The sequence below is a fragment of the Artibeus jamaicensis genome, unplaced genomic scaffold, assembly GCF_021234435.1.
Source record: "Artibeus jamaicensis isolate MK-2021 breed Jamaican fruit bat unplaced genomic scaffold, CSHL_Jam_final scaffold_916, whole genome shotgun sequence".
Taxonomy (NCBI): Eukaryota; Metazoa; Chordata; class Mammalia; order Chiroptera; family Phyllostomidae; genus Artibeus; species Artibeus jamaicensis.
The window spans coordinates 27,095,962-27,117,220 of record NW_026522059.1 but is presented as its reverse complement, the minus strand read 5'-3'; the positions used below and the strand labels follow the sequence as shown (position 1 = coordinate 27,117,220).

The following is a 21,259-nucleotide window of genomic DNA, read 5'->3' as shown; positions in this document are numbered from 1 at the left end:
AGCTGTAGAGCTTGTTTAAGATCATTGCTGCTATTAAAAGCCTTTCATAACCCTGACTTTATAATGTAGCTTTTATGATAAATCCAGATTCTTCCCTTTGGGGGAAGGCAGAAAGACAAGGATACAGTGTAGAGGTTAGACAATTCTCAGCAATCCAAGGATGATTCTCATCGGAAAACCTCTTGATTTCCAAAGACGGAGCTCCCAGAGGGCAGAGAAGCTCCGGGCTGGATTCCTCGCTCCAGGTCCAGGGAGCCGATGACGGTAGTTTGGTGTCTGCCGATGGTGGGAACTTAGGTGAAAACCAGACACAGATACAGGCACTCACCATCTCTGGATTCTCTGCAGCTAGCTTTGCCATCTTTTCCAAGATCATTTTTTTCAAGCAGCTGCTCAGCAAAAAAGCCTAAAAAATATGGAAATAAGGAAGTCTCTCAGCTAAAGATCTTTTTTCTCTTCCTTCCCTCCTCACGCCACTAGGCAGATTTTGAGCTCTGCCCTCCAATAGTATGAATTTAGATTTCTTAACTCCCACAAATTTGCATAAGATGTAATTAACAAATAATTGAAAAATTTCTCAGTTATGTGGATATATTTACAGTAAATTTTAAAAAGACAGGTGAAAATGACCAGGATCTCAGTTTCTCTATTACTTTGTAAGCATCTCATATTTTACAAGGAACAAATAATAAAAATTGCTTATTATTGTAATCACATGAGCTGATATTGGTCAATCTTGTAATTAACTGCATGCATAATAACTAAGAGTCCTAGGCATAAATAGCACCCTGTCTGTTTGAAAGAATATGACTTTTACTGAAACTGAAAAAAAAATTGTTTTTCTTCAGTTTTATTTTTCAGGCACCTTTAATCATTCACTTGCAAAACTGACAGTTGTCCCCAGTGCCACCTGTGGCTTTAGTGTTGGTTCACAGTGGTTAGTCCAAGACACATGCTACACATCGTGCAACACAAAACTCGGGGCTCCCTTGTTCCAGGACCTGCACACCTACTTGCCAGACGTCAGGTTCCCTGTGATTTTCCCAGCTGCTCCTTTCCCACTGAGCCTTTTCCTCTCTTGTCCTGCTCTCGGTTCCCGCTCGCTCACTCCTCTTTCATGGGCCCTGCCAACGCCTGAGACAACGGAAGCTCAAAGTCTGAGGTTACAGGAACTTAATCTAAGCCTGTGCTCAAGAACGGTCACTTTATGGGGGGCGGGGAGGGGGGCAGTGATGACGGAGAGGAGAAAAGAGGAAGAAAACTCAGGTTGGGGGAGTAGCCCGCGCGGATTAGAGGGCAGTTCATAGAAATAATTAGAGGGAGAGAAGGGCTACGTAGGGAGACCAGCCCGAGGTCTTGCAGGACTGCAGCACATGACAGGAGTTCACTGAATTTTAAGGGGAGAGAAACGTGGGAAGAGGGAAGAAAGGCACTGCTGCTAATGAGGAAAAGAGCCCGGGTTTTGGTAGGGACTGACCCTGTTTATCTGGGCAGAAATGCAGCCTGCACAAAACCAGGTTACGAAGTAGTTCGAAACACCCCTTGAGCTGATGCAGCTGGAAAGGCCGTTCAATGATGTCCCACAAGGTTCGTATTGATTTAATATTACTATGCGATGTTCATAGATATGGAGGTTAGGACTCTGCTACAAACAAGGAAAGGTTTATTAAGTATAAAGGGACTGAACTTTTGTTTAAAGGACCTAGAAAAGATCTGGGCCCAAGCCCGCATTTGTATGTATTTGTAAGGCACACGAGCCACATTTTGGCTTTTTCCAAAAGTTGTCTCAATAAACCCACACTCCAAAGGAAATACGACCTTACTAGGAATCCTTTAAAAGAGTGTTTATTATACCTCTGTATAGTGATTTAAACTCCTTTGCTACAGACTAGATTAAAAGACCATAATAAAATTTAACTATTGCACTTAGTGTTCTAGGGGAGGAAGGGTGGTTTCAGTACCAAAATCTCTCTCTGTGTCTCCAAGGACTGCAAATCTTGCCTCAAAAAACGTCCTATCACTTTCCTAAGAATGTTTCATATTAGCAAGTAGTTCCAATAGAGACCAAATGCACCTCAAAATCTAGAATAGTTACCATCTGGCCCTTTGAGGAAAAAGCTTCCTGACCCCTGGTTTAAGCCACCGTCAGTGGAGTGTTCTGTTATTTCGTGACTACATTCATTTCTAATTGATATGAAGGCTGTGGTGACTAGGAAAACAAAACAAAACAGAAGAGTATCACAGCCCAAAAGAGGGTGCATAGCAAACTCTAGTAACTACAAAGAGTTCGGGTTATGTGCTGTGTCCACCCCAGCAAGCAAGAGAACGTCCAGCTTGGGTTTTCACACTCCTCCCCGAGAACTCACCTGTTTGGTGTAAATAACAAACCACTGCCACCGACTACCCTCGCTGTACTGAAACCTGAGCTCCAAGTTCTGGTTGAGAGTTCGCTGGGGCCCATCCATATGCAGCAGAGTCCCCTACAGAGGAAAAGATATTATTTGATATCCAATAGAAATTAAAGTGGCACAGGCTTCCAGGCAGGCAGCAGGTGCGAGAAGAGACTTAGAGAGTCAGGCAGGGGTCAGATTTTGAAAGCCTGGTAGAAAGCACCTGTGGTTTTTGCTGCATAGCATCTCTCCTTTCTCCCAGCAATGCAGTCTCATGTGCCTAGGGAAAACCATCTCGCACCCACTATGGGTATGGAGGTGGGACTGTTGGGAAAGCTGCCTTCCTGAGGGGTGTCCCGTGACCCAAACTCAGACCCACTGAACAAATACCCTCTGTGCCCTCATTTGACCCCAGGGCAGAGAGATCCCGGGAGGAGGCCTGATAAAGTATTCCTAGGAACCTGGAGCTCCCTGGCTCCTGGCTTTCCTAAGCCTCTGCGCCAGCCTTTCCTTTAAATCAGTGGGTTACCCCGTCTTCCTCCAATACATCCCCTTTCTCACTGGAGCCATAGTGTTGGTTTCTATTCCTTGCTACAGAAGACCCCTAACTGTTACATGTTTTATAAGCTAAGTTAGGAGTCTGGACTTCATCTTGAGAGCAGTAGGCATTTATTAAATGATTTAAAAGGTATCTAACAAATCAATTTGATTTATATTTTGGAAATATTGGTCTGACGGCATCCGTGTAAAAACTGAACTGGAAAACAGCTGTTTTCAAACACTGAACAACAGGTAAGGTGAAACTGTTAACTCAGGGAGGGAAAAAAATGAGGTGAGCCCTACAATTCCCCAGCTTACTGCCTGCAGGAGTTTCCAGGATTCAGTGCAAGGAGGGGGGACCCAGCCCAGGGGTCATGCCGACTTGAGGAGAAAGAGCTAACATTTGAAGACTTTGAGGTTAGAATGTGTGGGGCAGAAGACCAAAGACAAGGGCTGTAGACAGAAAAAGAGTTCCAGAGACCTGCTTTCTAATAATGACCTTTGCATGTGAGGCTGGGGAAAGAGTTGCTGAAAAGCAGGAGGCAGAACAACTCCAGGAAACCCACAAACTGGGCTGGAAAAGGTTTGCGTTTCTATCAACTAGAATAGAGAGACCATAATAAACAAAGTGTTGAGAGAGAGCTAATGAATAAAGGTCTAAATAAGCCCTTAATACTGCCCTTGACCTACCTTCAAAAAGCTTAAAAGCAAGCCAACAAATAATGAAATAAATACATCCAAACTCAAGAAACTTCCTTGCATACCAGGACAAAGTCTAATACTCTTTAAAGGAATACAGCGAAATCCAGCATTCAACAATGCAAAATTCGCAATGTTTGCCTCACCATAAAAAACAGCCTGGTATGCAAAGTATGCTGTGCAAATAGGAGACTAATTAATCAGTAGAAAAAAACTCGGGAATAACTGAGATGGTGGAATTAGTAGACAACAGTACTAAAACAGTTACTTCAAATACACTCCACACATTCAAGAATTTAGAGAAAAACATAATCAGAAGAACAATGGAGTTATAAAAATCACCCAAATGAAATTTCTAGAGATTAAAAATACAGTAAAAGAAATAGAAATACATTGCATGGGGAAAACAGCATGTTAGGCACTACAGAAGAAAAGATGAATAATCTTAAAACCAGAGCAAGAGAAACTACTGACAATGAAGCACAGAACGAGGACTGAATCAACACCACAATGAGATACCACTTGGCATCCACTAGGGTGGCTATGATTTTAAAAGTCAGGTAGTAAGTACTGTCAAGGATGTGGAGAAATCAAACTCTCGTGCTGGTGATGTAAGACGGAGCAGGCACTCTGGTTAACAGTCCGAGATTTCCTCAAAACCCAACCATAGAGTCACCACCAGGGCAGAGTTACGAGCAACTCCGCTCCCAGGTTTAAGTCCAAGGGCGGTGAAAACATATGTCCACATAAGACTTGTACACACATGCTCACGGCACTGATTCATAACCACCGAAAGGTCAAAACAACCCAAACGTTTGTCAACGGATGAGTGGATAAACCAAGCATGTTATATTTACACAGCGAAATACTATTTGACCACAGAAAAAAAGTAAAGTACTGATATGCACCTCGACAAGGATGAACCTTGGAAACAGTAAGTGGGAGGAGCCAGTCACAAAAGACCACATATGATTCCAATAAGGTGAAGTGTTCAGAAAGGCGAATCTAGAAGCAGAAAGTAAACTCCTGATCTCTCGGGGCTGCTGGGAATGGGGGGTTAGGGAGGAAAGAGGTTAAGGGTGTTTGGCTGCTCTCTGAGGTGATAAAAATGTTCTGAAATTGATTGTGGTGATGGCTGCACAGCTCTGCGAATGTAAGAAATGCCACTGCAATGTACACTTTGTACGGATGAGCTGTATGGTATGGGAATTAATTATATCTCGATAAAACTATTACAAAGGAAGAGAACCATTGTGTGGTACTATTGGTGGAGAAATAGAGACATAGATCAGTGGAACAGAATAAGCCAGAGACAGACCCACACAAACATGCCCACCTGGTTTTGGTAAAGGTGCAAAAGCAATTCCACTGAGGAAAGAAAGCCTTCTCAGCAAATGGTCTTGCGGCGGCTGGACTTCCAAAGGTGAAAAAGGCACCTTGTTCTAAGTCCCACACCCTATATGGAAATCAGCTCAGAATGGATCATAGACTTAGATGAATACCCTGTAAGTACAAAACCTTGAGAAATAAACCCTAGGGGGGAAAAAACTTCAGGGTCTAGAGTTTGGCAAAGAGTTCTTAGACTTGACACTGAAAAACACAATCTATAAAAGGAGTAACTGATGAATTATACTTTGTAAAAATTTAAAATCTTTGCTCCACAAAAGACCTGTTAAGAGGACAGAAAAAACTAGGAAGCATTTGCAAACCACACATCTGACAAAGGACTAGCATCTAGAATGTTATTAAGTACTCTCAAAACTCAACAGTAAACAAATAATCCAACTAGAAAATGGGCAAAAGATATGAAGATGATACGTAGCTGGCAGATAACCACCTGAAGAGATGTTCAACAGCCTCAAGGGAAACGCAAATTACAACCACAGTGAAAAGCCATCACACACTCATCAGAATGACTAAAATAAAAAATAGCGACCATGCCAGACGTTGGTGAGGATGCAGAGAAACTACATCCCCTGCGCATTGCTGGTGCAGACGTAAACTGGTACCGCCACGCTGGGCAACAGGTTGGCACTTTCTTTAAAAAAACTAAACATTCAACTTCCACATGACCCAGCAATTGCTCTCCCGGGCATTTATCCCAGAGAGAAGAAGCCTGGTGGTCAGACAAAAACCTGGATGTGGATATTTATAGGAGTTTTACTCAGAATGACTAAAAACTGAAACCAAACCATCCCTTTCACTGGGCAAATTGCTAAACAAATCATAGCCATTGTATACCATGAAACACTACTCAACAGTAAAGAGAAGCAAACCACTGATATACACAACAACCTGGATGAAGTTCCAAACAATTATACTGAGTTAAAAAAAAAACAGAAGTCAATCCCAAAAGACTACAGACTATAGGACTCCATTCATGTGACATTCTTTTCTTAATTTTTTTAATGTATTGATTTTAAAGAGAGAGCAGGAGGGAGAGAGGAGAAAGAGAGAAACATCGATTGTTTTTTTTCACTAAGTCATGCAGTCACTGGTTGCTTCTTGTTGTATCCTGAGTGGGGGTTGAACCTGCAACCGTGGTTTGTTGGGACAAGTCTGATCAAATGAGCTGCCTGACCAGGAAACATTCTTTTTATAAAAAAGATAATCAATTCTTAGCTTTCCCATATATATTTTTTTACCCCCTAAGAAAAGTGAATTCTTATTCACAGTAGTCAGATTCTATAAAAGTCACCATCAACACTGAGTTACCAAATACTGAATCACAGCCCGAGGAGAAATGCAGGGTTTCAGTTCCTGTGCACCTCTGGTCACATTTCCATCCACTGAGCAATATGTATCCTCATTTTATGCATATTTCTCTTTTAAAAGCAGTCTTATTGACATATAATATACAAAAAAACTGCACACAATTAATGCATAAAATTTGATGAGTTTGGACACATGCAAACGTCCACAAAACCTTCCCCACAACCAAGGTGATAAATATACCCATCACCTCCAAACATTTTATATGATAGTCTTGCAGTGACAAGGTAGAAATGGCAAACAGATGAATGGTTGCAAGGGGTTAAGGAGGAGTGGGGATGGGAGGAAGTGGGGGTAACTGTACAAGGCCAACGTGCAGGACCCTTGTGATGGAAACGTATCAACACCCATGTACTGGATGGTGATACTGTATATCGTATAGTTTTGCAAGATAAAATAATTGAGAAGAGTGGCTAGAGAGTACACAGGATCTCTGCCCATGTCTTACAACTGCACATGAATCTATATCAAAGTTAAAAGTTTAACTACAAGCCCTGGCTCTTGTAGCGCAGTGGATTGAGCATGGGCTGTGAATCAAAGGGTCGCTGGTTTGATTCCCAGTCAGGGCACAGGCCTAGGTTGCAGGCCAGGTCCACAGTGGGGGCCACATGAGAGGCAACCTCACATTGATACTTCTCTCCCTCTCTTTCTCCCTCCCTTCCCTTCTTTCTAAAAATAAATAAAAATTTTTAAAGTTTAACTACAAGTAATTATTTAAAGCAAAAATAATTATACAGTAGCATAGGCTTACATGTAGAAACAGAATGGCAACAGATATCACAGATACAGAAAGTGTTTTTACACCTCTTGTGAAGTGGTGTGTTGAAAGTAGGCTGTGAGAAGATGAAGATGTATATTAAAAACTCTTAAGTAACCATAAGCACATTTTAAATAAAGATATAGCTCACAAAAACCACTGCCGAGAAAACTGAAATCATAAAACAAGGCAGGAAGAAACTGATAAAACTCAAAAGAAATAGACAAATCCACCATTATATCTGAAGACCTCAACACTGCTCTCGATAACTGATAGAAGTAGAACATGTATAAGGTTATAGGAGATTTCAACACTATCAACCATGTGACATGATTGATATGCATAGACTGCTCCACCCTCTAGAGGCAGAATAAACATTCTCTTCAGGTATGCAGGAAACATTGACCACAATAGACAAAATTTTGGGCCACAGAACAAGTTCCTGTAAGTTTAAAAGGACTGGAGCCATACGACATTATTTTCTCTGACCCCGAGGGGGGAGAGAATGGGCAGGGAGGAGGGTTTAGGAGGCTCCTAGGTCCATCGAGGCAGGAGATGTTGAGACCGAACTGCGAGGGTGGACAGAAAGGACACGTTCTGATGGACAGCAAGGTCGTCCAATGAATAGACCTCCACCAGCACGTATTACACACGTAAGAGAGAGAGAGAGAGAAGTCAGAGATAATTTCAACATTACCGACTTGGGGGTTAGGGGGTGGTGGTGGAAGTCCCACTTCCCAAGACAGGGAGGGAGAACCCTAGGGTGGGCGTGAGAGGGAAAGAAAGGTTGAGTGGGACATGTTCACGAGACACCCGGTGAAGATGTCGGAAGGCAGAAGAAAACACTGGTCCTTCTGAGAGGGACCTGGGTGATTGGTTTCCGAGAACCTGTAGAGGAAAGATGCTGGAAATAGAACCCCAGCAAATAGAACTTCGCATTTTCGAAGTGATCGAAGGGAGAAGCGGCCCACAGCAACAGAGGAGGAGCAACAGGTCTAACACTGCGCCGGATCAGAAATGCCCTTGGATTCCGTGCACTGAACAACCGGGTGTCGCGGTTGCTCTACTAGAATGTGCCCTCTATGAGGTAACCTCGGTTTCCTGTGTGAAGGAGAGAATCGCACATAACTCACTGAGTTATTGTAAGAATTAAACAATAGCTGTGGCAATGCCCTGCAGAGCACCTGCAGAGTAGGCACTCAACAAATCTGAGCGTAAGGGCTTCTCTTGGGAGGAGGCAGCGATGCAGGTATAATGCCAAGGGATCCTTAAGTATAGCTTACTGCTCAGCATCCAGTTTCCGCGGGAGCGATCTTGTCAGTTCTAAGTACATATGAAGTGCTCTATACACGATAGCTGTTATTTGCACATGCTGTTATTACTGCAGCCACCCTTCAAGCAGCAGAGAAGCCTGTTATTGGAAGGTGGGAAGATGGCATCTCTGCTGCTATGGGTGGGGAGCTTGTACCAGACAATAAGTACGTTTTGTGGCTGGGTGGTGCTTACTGTGGCTTAGACACGTGTTCACTCGAGGTGCTGACTCAAAAGGCAGGCCTGTCTCCTGCGTGAACTCGGCCATCCAAAAACAACAGGACTTCAAATCGTGAGTGGAAATTTCAACCATGGGCGAGGCAGAGCTGAGATACTCACAAGGAAAGTGACCTGCCAGCACTTTACTCTGCTCATCTGGAAGGTGATGTCCTGGGTCCGGTCATCGGGCAGGGTGACGCGGCAGCTGATCTCATGGTTGCCAACGGAAAGAACAGCCGCACAGCCGGGCTGCGGGTAGTCACAGACACAGGGATCCAGCTGCACGTACCCGTAGTGCTGCACCTCCCGGGACAGCTCCAGAAACTGCTCCAAAGGGAGGTGGAGGGGTGGGGGGTAGGAGGAAGCAAAAGACCACTTGAAACAGATGAAAAGCCCATGTGAGAGGCTGCTGCCATTCTAGAAGAACACAGGGATTGAGAGACAGCGGGAGCACCTCTTCCTTCTGGACAATGCAGAGGAAGGCATTGCCCTTCCTACTCTCTGACTGTAAGGCCTGGGGAAGTGCGTGGTGTGTCCCCAGGTCAGGGACCGTCCCTGCCTCGTTCACCATTGTGTCCCTGCTCCTGTTACTGTGCTCAGGACATAGGGGGAATAAAAATACTCGGTGCGTGAATGATGAAGAAAAGAGTGAATCAATTAAGATGATATGATTCTATCGCAGGAAATTATAAGGGCAAAATAAGCAAAAACCGTATGTTTAAAATGCCATCTTTTAAAAAACTAAACTGAGGTCCATGTAGGAGGAAAGTAGTTCATTTGTACAGGCTGCTTTCTATAATGGTGGTATAGATTCTCAGAGAAAGAGATTTTGGCAATAGCCACGAAATGAGAGCAAAAGTGAGTCTGCTTTTTAAGTAGAGTTTCCGGACAGCCCCCAAGTGCCAAGGGAATCCTTGTGTCATGTTTCAGGTTTCGTTCCCCCCACCCGTCCCAATTCTGACATGACTTAAGGACAGAGGACAGTTACAGTTCGCCACTGTGGTCTCGGCCTCCTGTCCTGTTAACGTCTAATGATCACTAATGAGCATATTTAAACAAGCTGGTATCAGCTCGGTGAGCCCACCCCGTTCTTCCGTCCTCCACCAGGGCCCTGACAGATGGATTGTGAGACGTGTGAGGGCAGAGGGGGCTTCTCACTTTAACACAGGGTCAGATTAGAAGGACGTTTCCTCCCCCCCCCCCCCCCCCCGCTCCCACCCCCAGTGACAACCTGGTTCTTTCCCGGTCCTTTACTAAAGGTTACGACTCCCTTTCTCTCCCTACACGCTCTTCCCTTTTCCTTTGTCTCTTTCCAGCTCGTCAAAAACATTCTCAAACCACCATTTTAAGAATTAGTTTCTACATCAACCTAAGCATAAATGAGTCCTCTAAATTTTGCTTGTGTTTTGTTCAGAATCGATGCTTTAGTCGTGAACAATGGCAAAGCATGAAGATTTAAGACAACACAATGAAGCAGAGGCCATTTCTCCCGTTAAAATATGTCCTGTTTGTCAGACTCACACATGCCGCTTGGGGACAGGCTTGTGTGAGTTGGTACCATCTTTATGGAGGCTTTAAAAATGGACGTTTAGGAATATATCCTGAAGGGCAGCAGAACATGAACTCGAAGACAGAAAATATAATCGCAGTGCCCAGGGACCTTCAGCCAGGAGCCGTGCACAGGCAGGTACGCATCAGACAGGGTCCCAGGCCTCACCACGGTGGCGCTCGCTGCCAAAGTGGTTCATAGCAGCAAAATCCGGAAACGACCCGACTCCCAACAATGGGACATTGCTTTGCCACATGGTAACCATTACAGGGAATACTCTGTGGCCATTACAAATGTGGAGGGCCTATGCTAATTAACCTGATAAAGCACTCACAATGTATCATCTGCATTTTTTTTTAGAATCTTTAAACAGAAAGCCTTTATTAATGTTACAATCAGAAAAATCAATGAAAAGTATTCTCATGTTTTAAAAGTCCCACTTTTAGTGCTTGGCGGGTTTGTAAATTATAGAAACAGCCCAGTTCTGATGTTTCTTTAACTCCCTCCTGGGGGGACTGCTTTTGGTGCAATGTTTGATTCACCTTCGTTTGGTTGTCTTCTTTCTGGAGAGCCTCTAATTTCTGCCTCTGTGCCTGTGTGGGCTTGGCCCACTCTTTCTGAATGTCCTGGATTGCCTTAAAAAAACATAAGTTGTAAAATTAGCAAATTCAGCAGAAATGAGTTAATCTGACACAAACACACTCAAGGATGAAAAACAGACCCAAGTAGACAGATATAAGGACCCAGCTTTTTATAACAGTCACTTTTTAAATTAGTGAGTGTAGCGAAAGGTTGTTCAGTGGTTTAGGGTCAACTGACAGCGCTTGGAAGGGAAAATAAAAATAAAGTCAGCTCTGTCCTCACACCACCCAATCACATAAACCCAGATACATTAAAGATCTAAGTGTAAAAACCATAAAAGAGCCAGCAGAAAATGAAGGTGAATATTTTTAATCTGATCTTGAAGTAGGGAATAACTTTTTAAGAGACAAAAACAAAATACCATGATAAAGAAATATATAATATGTAAAAATATAAAACTTCTGCATATAAAAACCACCAAGAACAAAACCAACAAGTAAATGGCAAGCCAGGGAAAGATAAGTACATCCTATGAGGCAAAGATTTGATACTATTTCTATAAAGCAGTCATAATGATGTAAACATCGGAAGGTAGGCAGGTGTGGATCAGCAAATGACAAAGAGAAATTCCAGTGACAAATATATATTTCATCGCACTAGCAATCAAAGAATTTCTTCCCTCTCAACTTGGCAAAGACCAAAAAGTACGTAACATTCAGGGTTGACAGGGGTTTGGGGAGACAGGAATTTTCACATAGAACTGATGGGATTCGAATCGATACAAGTAGCCTGTCCTGCTGTATCTCGCACTGAAGAGTCTTCCATTGGTCCTTGGCTAGACTGTTAACCCCTCAAGGGAAGACCCTGGGTCCTTTGCCTCAGTGTAACGTATCCAATGTCTTCTCTACAGCAAACACGCAATCATTCTTTGCCAATTATTGCTTACTTACACCTTGGCCTGAACATAAGTCCACATACTGAGTCCCTCTGTGATATTGGCAGGAAGCCTTATCTCTAAGAGGAGAATGAAAAGCAGACTAAAGTTTTGACATTGCTGTTTAGGTTGGGAGAAAAGGAGATAACTTCAGAGAGAAGGAAAATCCTATTTGTCGAGACATTGTTTTAGAAAGATTTCCTCAATTACTTTTTCCAAACCATTCTGTGGAGGTAGGAAACTTACTCCCATTTTACTGATGGGTAAACTGAGATGCAGTGAGGTTATGACTTTCAAGATGATCCAGCAAATATGTGGCCAGAGTCGGATTAAACCCAGATCTGACCACTACACCGTGCACTAACCCACTGGAGTGAGTAGCCGACAGGCCGTTCTCGGAGGGACTGTGCTCTGAGCCCCACTGCTGGGCTTTAGAATGGGTGTGGCCGGAGCTCAGGAGAACCATGAGGTTTCTCTTGGCCCTCCAACCCTGGCCCGCGCCACTGCACTGTGGCCACGCAGGCAGCTGCCCACCCAAGACTTTCTCCTTGTGGCCAACTGCTCCCATCACTGAACCTCGATGCTGTACCAGCATGGAATCATGGGTGTGAGGAACTAAACACCTCCTTTCCCAAATTCTACTGGCCGTTAGAGCCCTGTCCACACAGGGCCACCTTGTCGAAGAGGAAACCTGGCTGAATTAAGTGACACTAAGCACAAACTGAGGACGCATCATTCATCTTTAGGGGACTTGGGACAGAGGTTTAAATGTCCTACAGAAGCAGGAACATAAGTTTTTGTTTCACTACCGTCGTCAGTGTTTGCCTCTGAGTATGAGATCGTTGCACACAGCACCTCACTGCCGGCAAGGACAGAGTCAGCTAAGACAAACGTCTCGACTCCGTTATGTGGCTCACCAATGGAGACTTGGGAAGAACCTAATTTTTCAAACCACGTGAGATCACACATCGTGTTTCTCATGAGCTTCAATCACACGTACTCTAGCGCCCTCTGCAGAGGGTGCAGTAGTGGGTTGTGCAGCACGCATGCCTTTTGAGACAACGCGTCAGCTGCTTGGCTCCAGCTGGTGAACATGCAGCAGAGCAAGGCCAGGGATGTGCGAGCAGCCTGGGCCCCAGGCCAGGTCACGGGCTTGTGGCAGTATCGGGAGGCTAGAGGTCAGCCAACACTCCCCTCTCCAAGCCACGGGCCCTGCCTGGAGGAAGGGGCACCTTTTACTAATTTGCACAAAGTTATCATACAGGCCAGCACATTAAGTTTTTAAAAGGATGGTTGCGCCCCACCCATTTATATGTCCTAGGCACCCAGGACACAGCCCTTGGCCATTCAGAGCTGGTTAGGGAGATACCTATGTGAACCAGTATTTACAATGCTGGGGGAGAAGTGCCATAACAGAGGGTTCAAACACAGACCGTAGTTTTAGTTCCAGAAGGACAGAGTGTCTGGTCCAAGGTCACACGGAGAGAAAGCCTGTGGCAGAGCAAGTGACACAGCGCATTTCTGAAACTGCAATTCACTGTGCTTTCCACAAGCCATCTTTTTCTCCAGCTATAAGCAGTAGAAATATCACCTGTTGCTCCCTGGCTTGCCACTCCTTAACGAGGACAGATAGAAATCAGCCTTCGATGCAGGCAGTGCCCACCTCTCCCCACCGCGAGTCCCTGGAAACGATGCCACTAAGACATGAGCGATATTAGACTGAGATGATGCATTCTCAACTGAGGACAGAATAGCAAGTAAACAAGATACAAATACTAATGTATTACAATAGCAAGAACCAAACAGTGACCAGCTTCAGTAAACATTTAAACTGGTAAATTATGTGCCAACTCATATAACATGGGGATAAGTGCCCTGAACGTGATTACACACGCATCAAAGTATAATATGAACTGAACTCCAAGCCACAGTCTAGCCATAAGAATATAATAGTGAGCATTAAACATTTATTGATATTTTGCTTTGCCTCCTTAGAATTTAGAAGAGCTTTGTAGGAGTGATTGGACCTTAGTCTCTTAAAAAGTCCCCTAAGGAAGGATGAGTACTGGGGCTATAACTCCTCCTCCGACGTTCTGGCCGCTGGAGCCTGCTGTGTCTGCTCAGCCACGTACCCACGTGCTAGGCCCTGAGCCAAAACGGCCAAGTGCCTGCACGGGCTGGTGGCCCAGTGGGGGAGATGTAAATATAAATGACGTTCGGTTTTGTCAAACTGACTCTCAGATACCAGGATTTTCTGTGACACTAAGAAAACACTGCAGATTAAGTGATGACACAGTGCCTAGTGACAGCGCTGTACAGTCCCTGAGCCTGTCTGCCAGCCTTTTCTTGCTGGTAACCGCTTCCCTTTATTCCCAGGCAGTTAGTGACTTCTCCTGCCCTCAGGGGCACCACTCAGCCTGTGCAGGGGCAGTCCATTTGCATCTTAGTTTAAAACAGAGCAGTTTCCTCTCTCTGGGCACAAGAAGCACCTGGTTGTTGCTTTGCAAGAGAATATGGAACTGTAGTCGTTTCTTCAAAGATGAACATTTGCTCTACAAATATCAAAGGAAGCCCTGACGTTTTGTCTATGCCTTTCAGTGTAAATAATAACTCTCATTCCACGCAGAATCACAGTGTAAACTTTTTGAAGTCAATTTAAGTGACATGTAACATACCAGCAATACACATAATTCTACTAAGGAGGAAAATAATATAACAGCTTTGTTATCAGTTAGCTATTGCTACATAACAGAACACTCCAAAAATAAAGCATTGCTTAAACTAATACAATTAAAGCAATGTAATTGCTTCAAACAAAAATAAAAAATAAAAGCTTGAGGTATGTGCTGAGGCTCTTTTCCCCTTCTGTTCGTTAATAAGCCGAAACATCAAAAGCCAACCCTGTCTTTTCTGTACCAAAGTACTATACAGTACGTTCTGTCGATGTCTCCTTGTCCCTTTGAAACACTCGATAAAAGTAATGAATGATCCTATATTCTTCCTTTTCTTTCATTTCAGTTTATGAAAAGCTACAACATTTAGCAGCTTAGAATCACACAACACAAGAGCCACTTGCGGAAAGTATTGTTAAATCCCCTTTCTACACCTCCTACATCCAAGCCTATCCACTTCTTTGTCAGCAAACTTTATGGTTCTTCTTCTTACACATGTGGAGGGTACCTACCAACTGCCTTACAGAGTTAGTCTGCAGCTTACAGGAAACAAAGCATTTACAACAATCAGTACAAGGCCAGGCCCACCACAGGGCTTAGTGCCGACAGCATGCCAGGAACAGTTACAGTCTGCGGACACAGCAGTGACCCAACAAATACCTGATTTCACGGAGAAATCATTCTAGTAGGAAGAGAGACAGTAAACAAATATTTAAAAATACATACATAAGTGTACATATATACCTGTGTGTGTGTGTGTGTGTGTGTGTGTGTGTGTGTGTGTGTGCAATGGTGGAAACGCTAAGAAGAAAATAAAGAAGTGTGGCAGGATGTGGGATTCGGTGTGAGTGGAATGGAAGGACCTGGAGGGTGTGAGCAGGGCGAGAATCTGACTGGCCACTCTGCCTGCTGTGCGACAGCGGACGGGGGGATACTCTCACGGAACTCCTCCAATGAAGCTTCCATGCCTCCCTCCCAGCCTTGTCAAGAACGGCCTTGGCAAGGGTCAGGCCTGCGACGATGCTGACGATGCTGACGTGGTGGAGCGAACACTAGGGGAGCGGGTGAAGCAGGAGGGGGATCTGAGCTGGAGGACCCAGATGTGTAGGACGCAGGCAGTACCCGCCGCTCATCCAGCTGCTTGGCAGAGCCTTCCCCGCACAGGCCAGGAAAATCAAAACAGGTCAAGCCCCAAATTTACTTTTCTGGCGGCTGAGCAGTAGGGATAGGCAGGACCAACTTCATGATTTGCTGGGCCTAGTGCAACATGAAAATGCGGGGTCCCTTGTTCAAAAATTGAGAATTTCAAGATGTGACAGCAAAGCCTTAAACAAGCACGGGGCCCTTCTGAGCCCACGACCCCGGGCAGCTTCCCAGGCCACCAACACTCCCTGCCGCTCGGGAAGAAGGGCGCTAATGCTAAAGTGAGAATTAGGACCCCTGTGTGACTGAATTGTCAGGGGTCTCCTTTCTAGGCTCATGCAGATCAGTCTGAGATGAGGGTGTCTCAGTGGCAAATTCAGACAGTGATTGTCCAAATGGAGGTGGATTCCTCTTTTTTTTACATTTTTTTACAGTAGTAAAATACAATACTTCTCACTTTAACAATCTGTGAGTGTGCACTCCGGTGGCACTGAAACACTCACAATGCTGTCCCCATCACCGCTCTCTGCACTAACTTTTTCATCGTCCCTGGCGAAGGTTCTGTACCCATTAGCCAACAACCCCTCCCCTCCCCCAGCCCCTGGCAACAACCTCTGCTCTACTTTCTGTCTCTCCGAAGTTGCCTATGCTAGGGATGGAGGTAGAATTCACTACTACAATTATTTTTTTTCTAATGCTTTAAACCCAAATGGCCTATAATACAGGGTCCTACAGAAATAATGCCCCCTTTTTATTACAAAATCTTGTACCGCAAAATCATAAGCATGTAACTCTTCTAACAGCAATTTCGCACTCAAGCACACCATCTGACATTTTAGGTGAAATGTTCAAATTAAAACTATAAATCGTTGCACCCATATTACCGCCCTCCCAACCACACTCCTGCAGGCCTCCCTTCTGCCGGGCCCTGTATGTGGTGCCCCGAAGGCTCTGGGCTGCCCTCACCTGCATGTAGATCAGGTTCACAGCAGCTCTGCAGTCCATCAGCACGGAGTCGAGGGCGGGGTCCATGTACCTGCAGGACCCAGGAGTGTTAAGTCGGTTCCCACCGCACGGCTCACGGGCAGCCCTGGGAGCACAAAGCCACGGTGGTCTCTGACGTGCTGGCTCTCTACGCCTTGAACCGAGGCCCCTTTCTGACGAAGCCCTGCCCCTCTCCCTGCCTAGCCTTCAATCTGTCCCTCACCTCTTCTGCTCCCTAATTTTTTGATGCTGTAAGTTCTTGCCTGGTGGGCACGGACAGCAAAGATGCAAAAGGACAAAGCAAAGGACAAAGCTTCAGGAGAATGGTCCGCAGCCCTGTTCACACGCAGCCCCGTTCACTCCAAGCCACTGAGTCCTGCATGAGCTTCCCCACCCACAATACCTGACGTGCGCTCTCACCTGCTCCTACCCACACCGATATCACCTCCCCATCCTTAGGCCACCCTCACCTCTTGCCTGTGTTGCTCTGGCAACCTCCTCACTGGGCTTCCTGCCTCAGTCGGGTTCCCTCGATCTCACACCCCACATGCTGATGGGAATGGTTTTCCTGAGTAGCCTTTCATGCTCCCATAGTCCCAGCAGTGAAATCACGGACTCTGCTCCCATCCAGGGCCCTTCAGAGGACACCCCACTTCCCTGTCCAGCCCCCTCTCTTACCCCACTCCCCTCCCTGAACATTCTACCTTCCAGCCATGTTTTCTCCCCTCTCCCTCTGCCTGGAAGACCACTCACCTCACCAACCTCTGTCTGTGAACTAACTGCTTCTCCTGGCAAGACGCATCCTCATTTCCCCTTCTCTGGTGCCTGCTCCCCAAGGCTGTGTTAGGGCCCCACCCTCTGTGCTTTCTCAGCTCCTGAGTTTAGCCTGACCACTGCTCTGATCAAGCTGATCAGAGGACCCCTGAGCTCCAGGGCTGGGTCCTACTCAGGGGCCTCGGCAACGTGACTTGCAAAGAGCAGGGCTCCGTGTATGTCTAACGGACCCAGCACCACCAGGATGAACTAGAAGCCCAGTGGTGTGCTGAGAATGGACGGAAAGGTCAGGAAAGGGTGTGCTGCAGGTACTCCGTGACCGGTCTGAAGGCAGAGGTAAGCAGAACCACGGCACTCAGGTGTGTAGGGTGAACAGACAGATGATGGGGTTGGCTTAGACGAGGAAGAGGATGAAAATGTTAGTTGAAGATCAACTTCATTCTGGGGCATGGGGAGAAGCGGCTGCAGCAGTCCTACTCATATTCTGTTTACTATTTCACTCATGCATCCCCGGGGCCCCCTGTGTGGCAGAGGACAGCAACCATTACATCAGAAAGCCAGATGGCCCCCAGACCCACCCCACACTGGGGCTCTGAGAGGCCAGGGCAGGCACCCTCTGGTCTGGAAGGAACCATATCATCACTGGAGAGATGCACCAGGGAATTCACGGGCAGAGGAAGATCCCTAAGATTTTCATTTTCCCTAGTAAAGGTTCTGCACCTGTTAAGCAATAACCCCTCTCTTCAAAATCCTAGTCCCTGGTACCCTCTGTTCTACTGTCCATCTCTCTGAATTTGCCTCTTCTAGGTATGGAGGTAGAATTAACCACTACAATTTTTTCCTAATGGTTTAACCCATTCCCAGCAGAGCGAGGCTGCCCCTGCTGGGACTCCCACAGCCCCCTGCCCCCGTCCTGTAACACTTCACCCTGGAAGGCAGCCGGCCGGGCCCTTTCCAGTGACCTGAACCTCACCTCTAACCACTGACGCGAGGCCGCCTTTCTTCCAGTTCCCAGGATCAAAGGCAACCTGCCTGCATCCGAGATGCTGGCCTGTAAGCAGGCTTTTGAAAAATTATTTCTTTCCATTACCATTTACCCTCCCGTGTAGATGGACATTTTATTTTGCACTTATAATCTAGAATTCACCTAGTTAATGAAGACATAGACCCTGGGAAAGCCCAGTTTCCAATTCAAGCTTCGAGGTAAAGAACAGTCCTCATCTGCCCTCTGACCTCATGCTCTCCAGAGAGCCACGCACAAGAAGCCTCAGCCCCAGTGTTTCTGCTGTTGCCGGCATTCTCATTACCGTCCTCAAGATGACGAGAACAAACAAGAGCAACATTTTCTGAGCGCATGGGGTCACTCTGTTTAACCCTCACGATAATCCTATGAGGCTCATGACTCTATTAGGATTCCCATTTTACAAACAGAGAAACTGAGTCTTAGAGAACTTGAGTAACTGGGCTAAGGTTGTTCAGCTAAATCCTGAGAGAGCTGGGACTGAGATTCACATTCTCCGATCCCAGGAGTAACCACGCTCGGCCACTCACCGGACTGAGCAGCTTCCATAAGCACAGCTGCTCTAGAAACCCTTGGATGGAACTGCTAAGGCTTTTTCCTTTTCCTTTGTCAGGGTTCCATGCCGTGGAATTTGACAGTTTCTCAGAATATTTTTTGAATAATAGTAAATGAACTTCTAGCCTTGCTGGGAATATCCTTCCAAAACCAAAACCGCAGACTAGAACTCTTGCAGGGCATCACAAGGTCAAGATAACTACTATTTCTAGATTTCAAAATGCCTTCCTTTTCATCTGCTGTGCTCAGATTACAGAATAACTGAGCCAGGAGAGAGTGAACCAAAGACACAACCCAACGCAACCATGGTGATCAACACAGAGCTACAGGTTCTAGGTTACGTGTGGGGGTGGTCAGGGGAGTGTCCTGCTCCTAGTTATTTTCTGTTTGCTTGCTCTCCATAGGGGCCTCTGTTTCTGGGGGGAAAGGTAGTGTTTTTCTGCAAGGTGTCCTATCAGTGTAGAAATAAGGCTGGTCCTGGCATACATGCATTTATTGTTGAAATGCTTTTGGGATGTAAGCCAACTACTGAGAGTTCAAATGCACTTCACATTGGCAGAGCCCACCCTTTGCCTTCAGGGAATAAATAGTTCAACACAGTTCAACAGGTGAATTAGAACTGCTTGGAATCAACTAATTCCTTCCATTAATACCGTCAGTAATCCATTCCAAAGCAAGCCCATGGCCTGTAGTTCCTCACCATTACCTGTTTCAATCCCAACCTTAAGAGCCCTTGTTTTTCAAGTCTTAACCTTCCTCACACTAATATCCCTCTGAGTATTTACTTGAGACCAGCGAAGTCACCTCGACGTCCTACCCTTTAGGACAAACAGTGTCACCACTGCCCTCTCTGCCTTCTTCACTGTTTTCCTCTTTGTGCCCCCCCGGGCACAAATCCCCCCGGTCTCTTGCTAGCTGTTGGCCTAAGAGCGACCAGGTGAAATGACAGGTTCTGATCAGCGACAGCCATTCGGCCTCAAATGTCTGCTGTCCCGACGCCTACTCACCACTTCCTGAGTCCGACCTTGCAGTCTTCCACCTCTGAACTTAGAAGACTCACGTGAGGGAGTTCGAAGTCCGCTAATTTTTTCATGACTAGAGAAAGGGGAAAGGCAGTCTCGCTGATCGAAACAGCACAGAGAGATTACACCCAGTGGCTTTAAAGCGAGAACAGAAAGCATTACTGTTGGAAAGCATAACGTATGACAATAATATTCTCTTGCGTTTCTATGTAATTTTTAGCTTTCTAAAACTTATTCAAAAAGTCAATAACATTTTATCTTCATAAAATACCAGGACCCTGAGTGAGCAGTGTTTTACACGGAGCTACAGATGAAGAAACCGGGGGCCGGAGAGGCGCGGCGCCTTTGCCGGCTCACCCCAGATCCCAGCTCGCCCCAGATCCCAGCGGCCAGGCCAACACACTGACCCCTTACCCTCCAACTGAACCCGCCTCCCCACGGCTTCTGAGGACGTGTGTAAACTGTGCTGAGGTCACTGATCGCATCTCACAGCTAAAAACTTGCACTACCTAGAAATGCTCTGCATCTAGAAAAGCAAAAACTATGTGAATTGGACTGTCATCTCTTATTATCACGTATCTTTTTTTTAAATCCTTACCCAAGGATATGTTTACTGACTTTAGAGAAAAAGAAAGGGAGAGAAGGGAGAAACATCGATGTGAGAGAAACGTCGATTGGTTGTCTCCCATATGTGCCCCGACCAAGTATTAGATGTGCAACCCAGGCATGTGCCCTGACTGGGAATCGAACCTCGATCCTTTGGTTCGCAGGCCGGCACTCAATCCACTGAGCTACACCAGCCAGAGCTGGGAACTTATCTATATCACCTGAACTTCACAGGAACTACTCCTTAACAAGGAAAAGGACGGCATGATGGGATGCCCTGATGCCCGGGGTCTGGCACTCCGTTCACGGGAGGTTATGGCGTGGCTGCGGGTCAGCAGCCAGGTGCACTGGTGCAGGGGGAGGGACATCAGGATGGGGACCAGTGCAGGCACCAGCGGAGTGCAGGGCCCGGAGAGACCTGACTTCTCACTCTTGTCCACGCCCTTTCCCTGGAGCTGCTCGTCCCCAGCTCTCCCTGCCCACAGACGCGACCTCCCACCCCCAAACTTTCCATCTAGGAGTGAGGAACAGCAGTAGGGTCCACACACTGGGGACTTCCCCTGGGGGTGGGCGGTTCCTCAGCGGAGCCCCTGCCCACACGGCATTCCTTCTGTCCTGCTTACCAGAGAGCTTGCCCTCCTTGGGAAACCGAATGAGAAAGAGGCCGAAGTAGCCCAAGAGCTCCGGACACAGTCCAAGTTTGTGTGACACCACCTTGAACCAAAGACA

At 46.1% G+C, this 21,259-nt stretch overlaps 1 protein-coding gene across 3 annotated transcripts in view; it reads right to left on the bottom strand.

Moving 5' to 3' along the window:
* The window catches only part of SNX31 (sorting nexin 31), a 48,336-nt gene that overhangs the window by 8,168 nt on the left and 18,909 nt on the right, over positions 1-21,259 (bottom strand). For 2 of the 3 annotated variants that reach the window (XM_053660810.1, XM_053660811.1), the window contains exons 6-12: positions 21,154-21,244; positions 19,910-19,997; positions 16,535-16,658; positions 10,780-10,872; positions 8,809-9,012; positions 2,367-2,480; positions 329-406 (exon numbers count right to left, since the gene is read on the bottom strand). In XM_053660810.1, coding sequence (XP_053516785.1) covers positions 329-406; positions 2,367-2,480; positions 8,809-9,012; positions 10,780-10,872; positions 16,535-16,658; positions 19,910-19,997; positions 21,154-21,244 — 792 coding nt within the window. The remainder of the gene's footprint in view (positions 1-328; positions 407-2,366; positions 2,481-8,808; positions 9,013-10,779; positions 10,873-16,534; positions 16,659-19,909; positions 19,998-21,153; positions 21,245-21,259) is intronic. The other variant, XM_037133411.2, reaches the window with a different exon arrangement.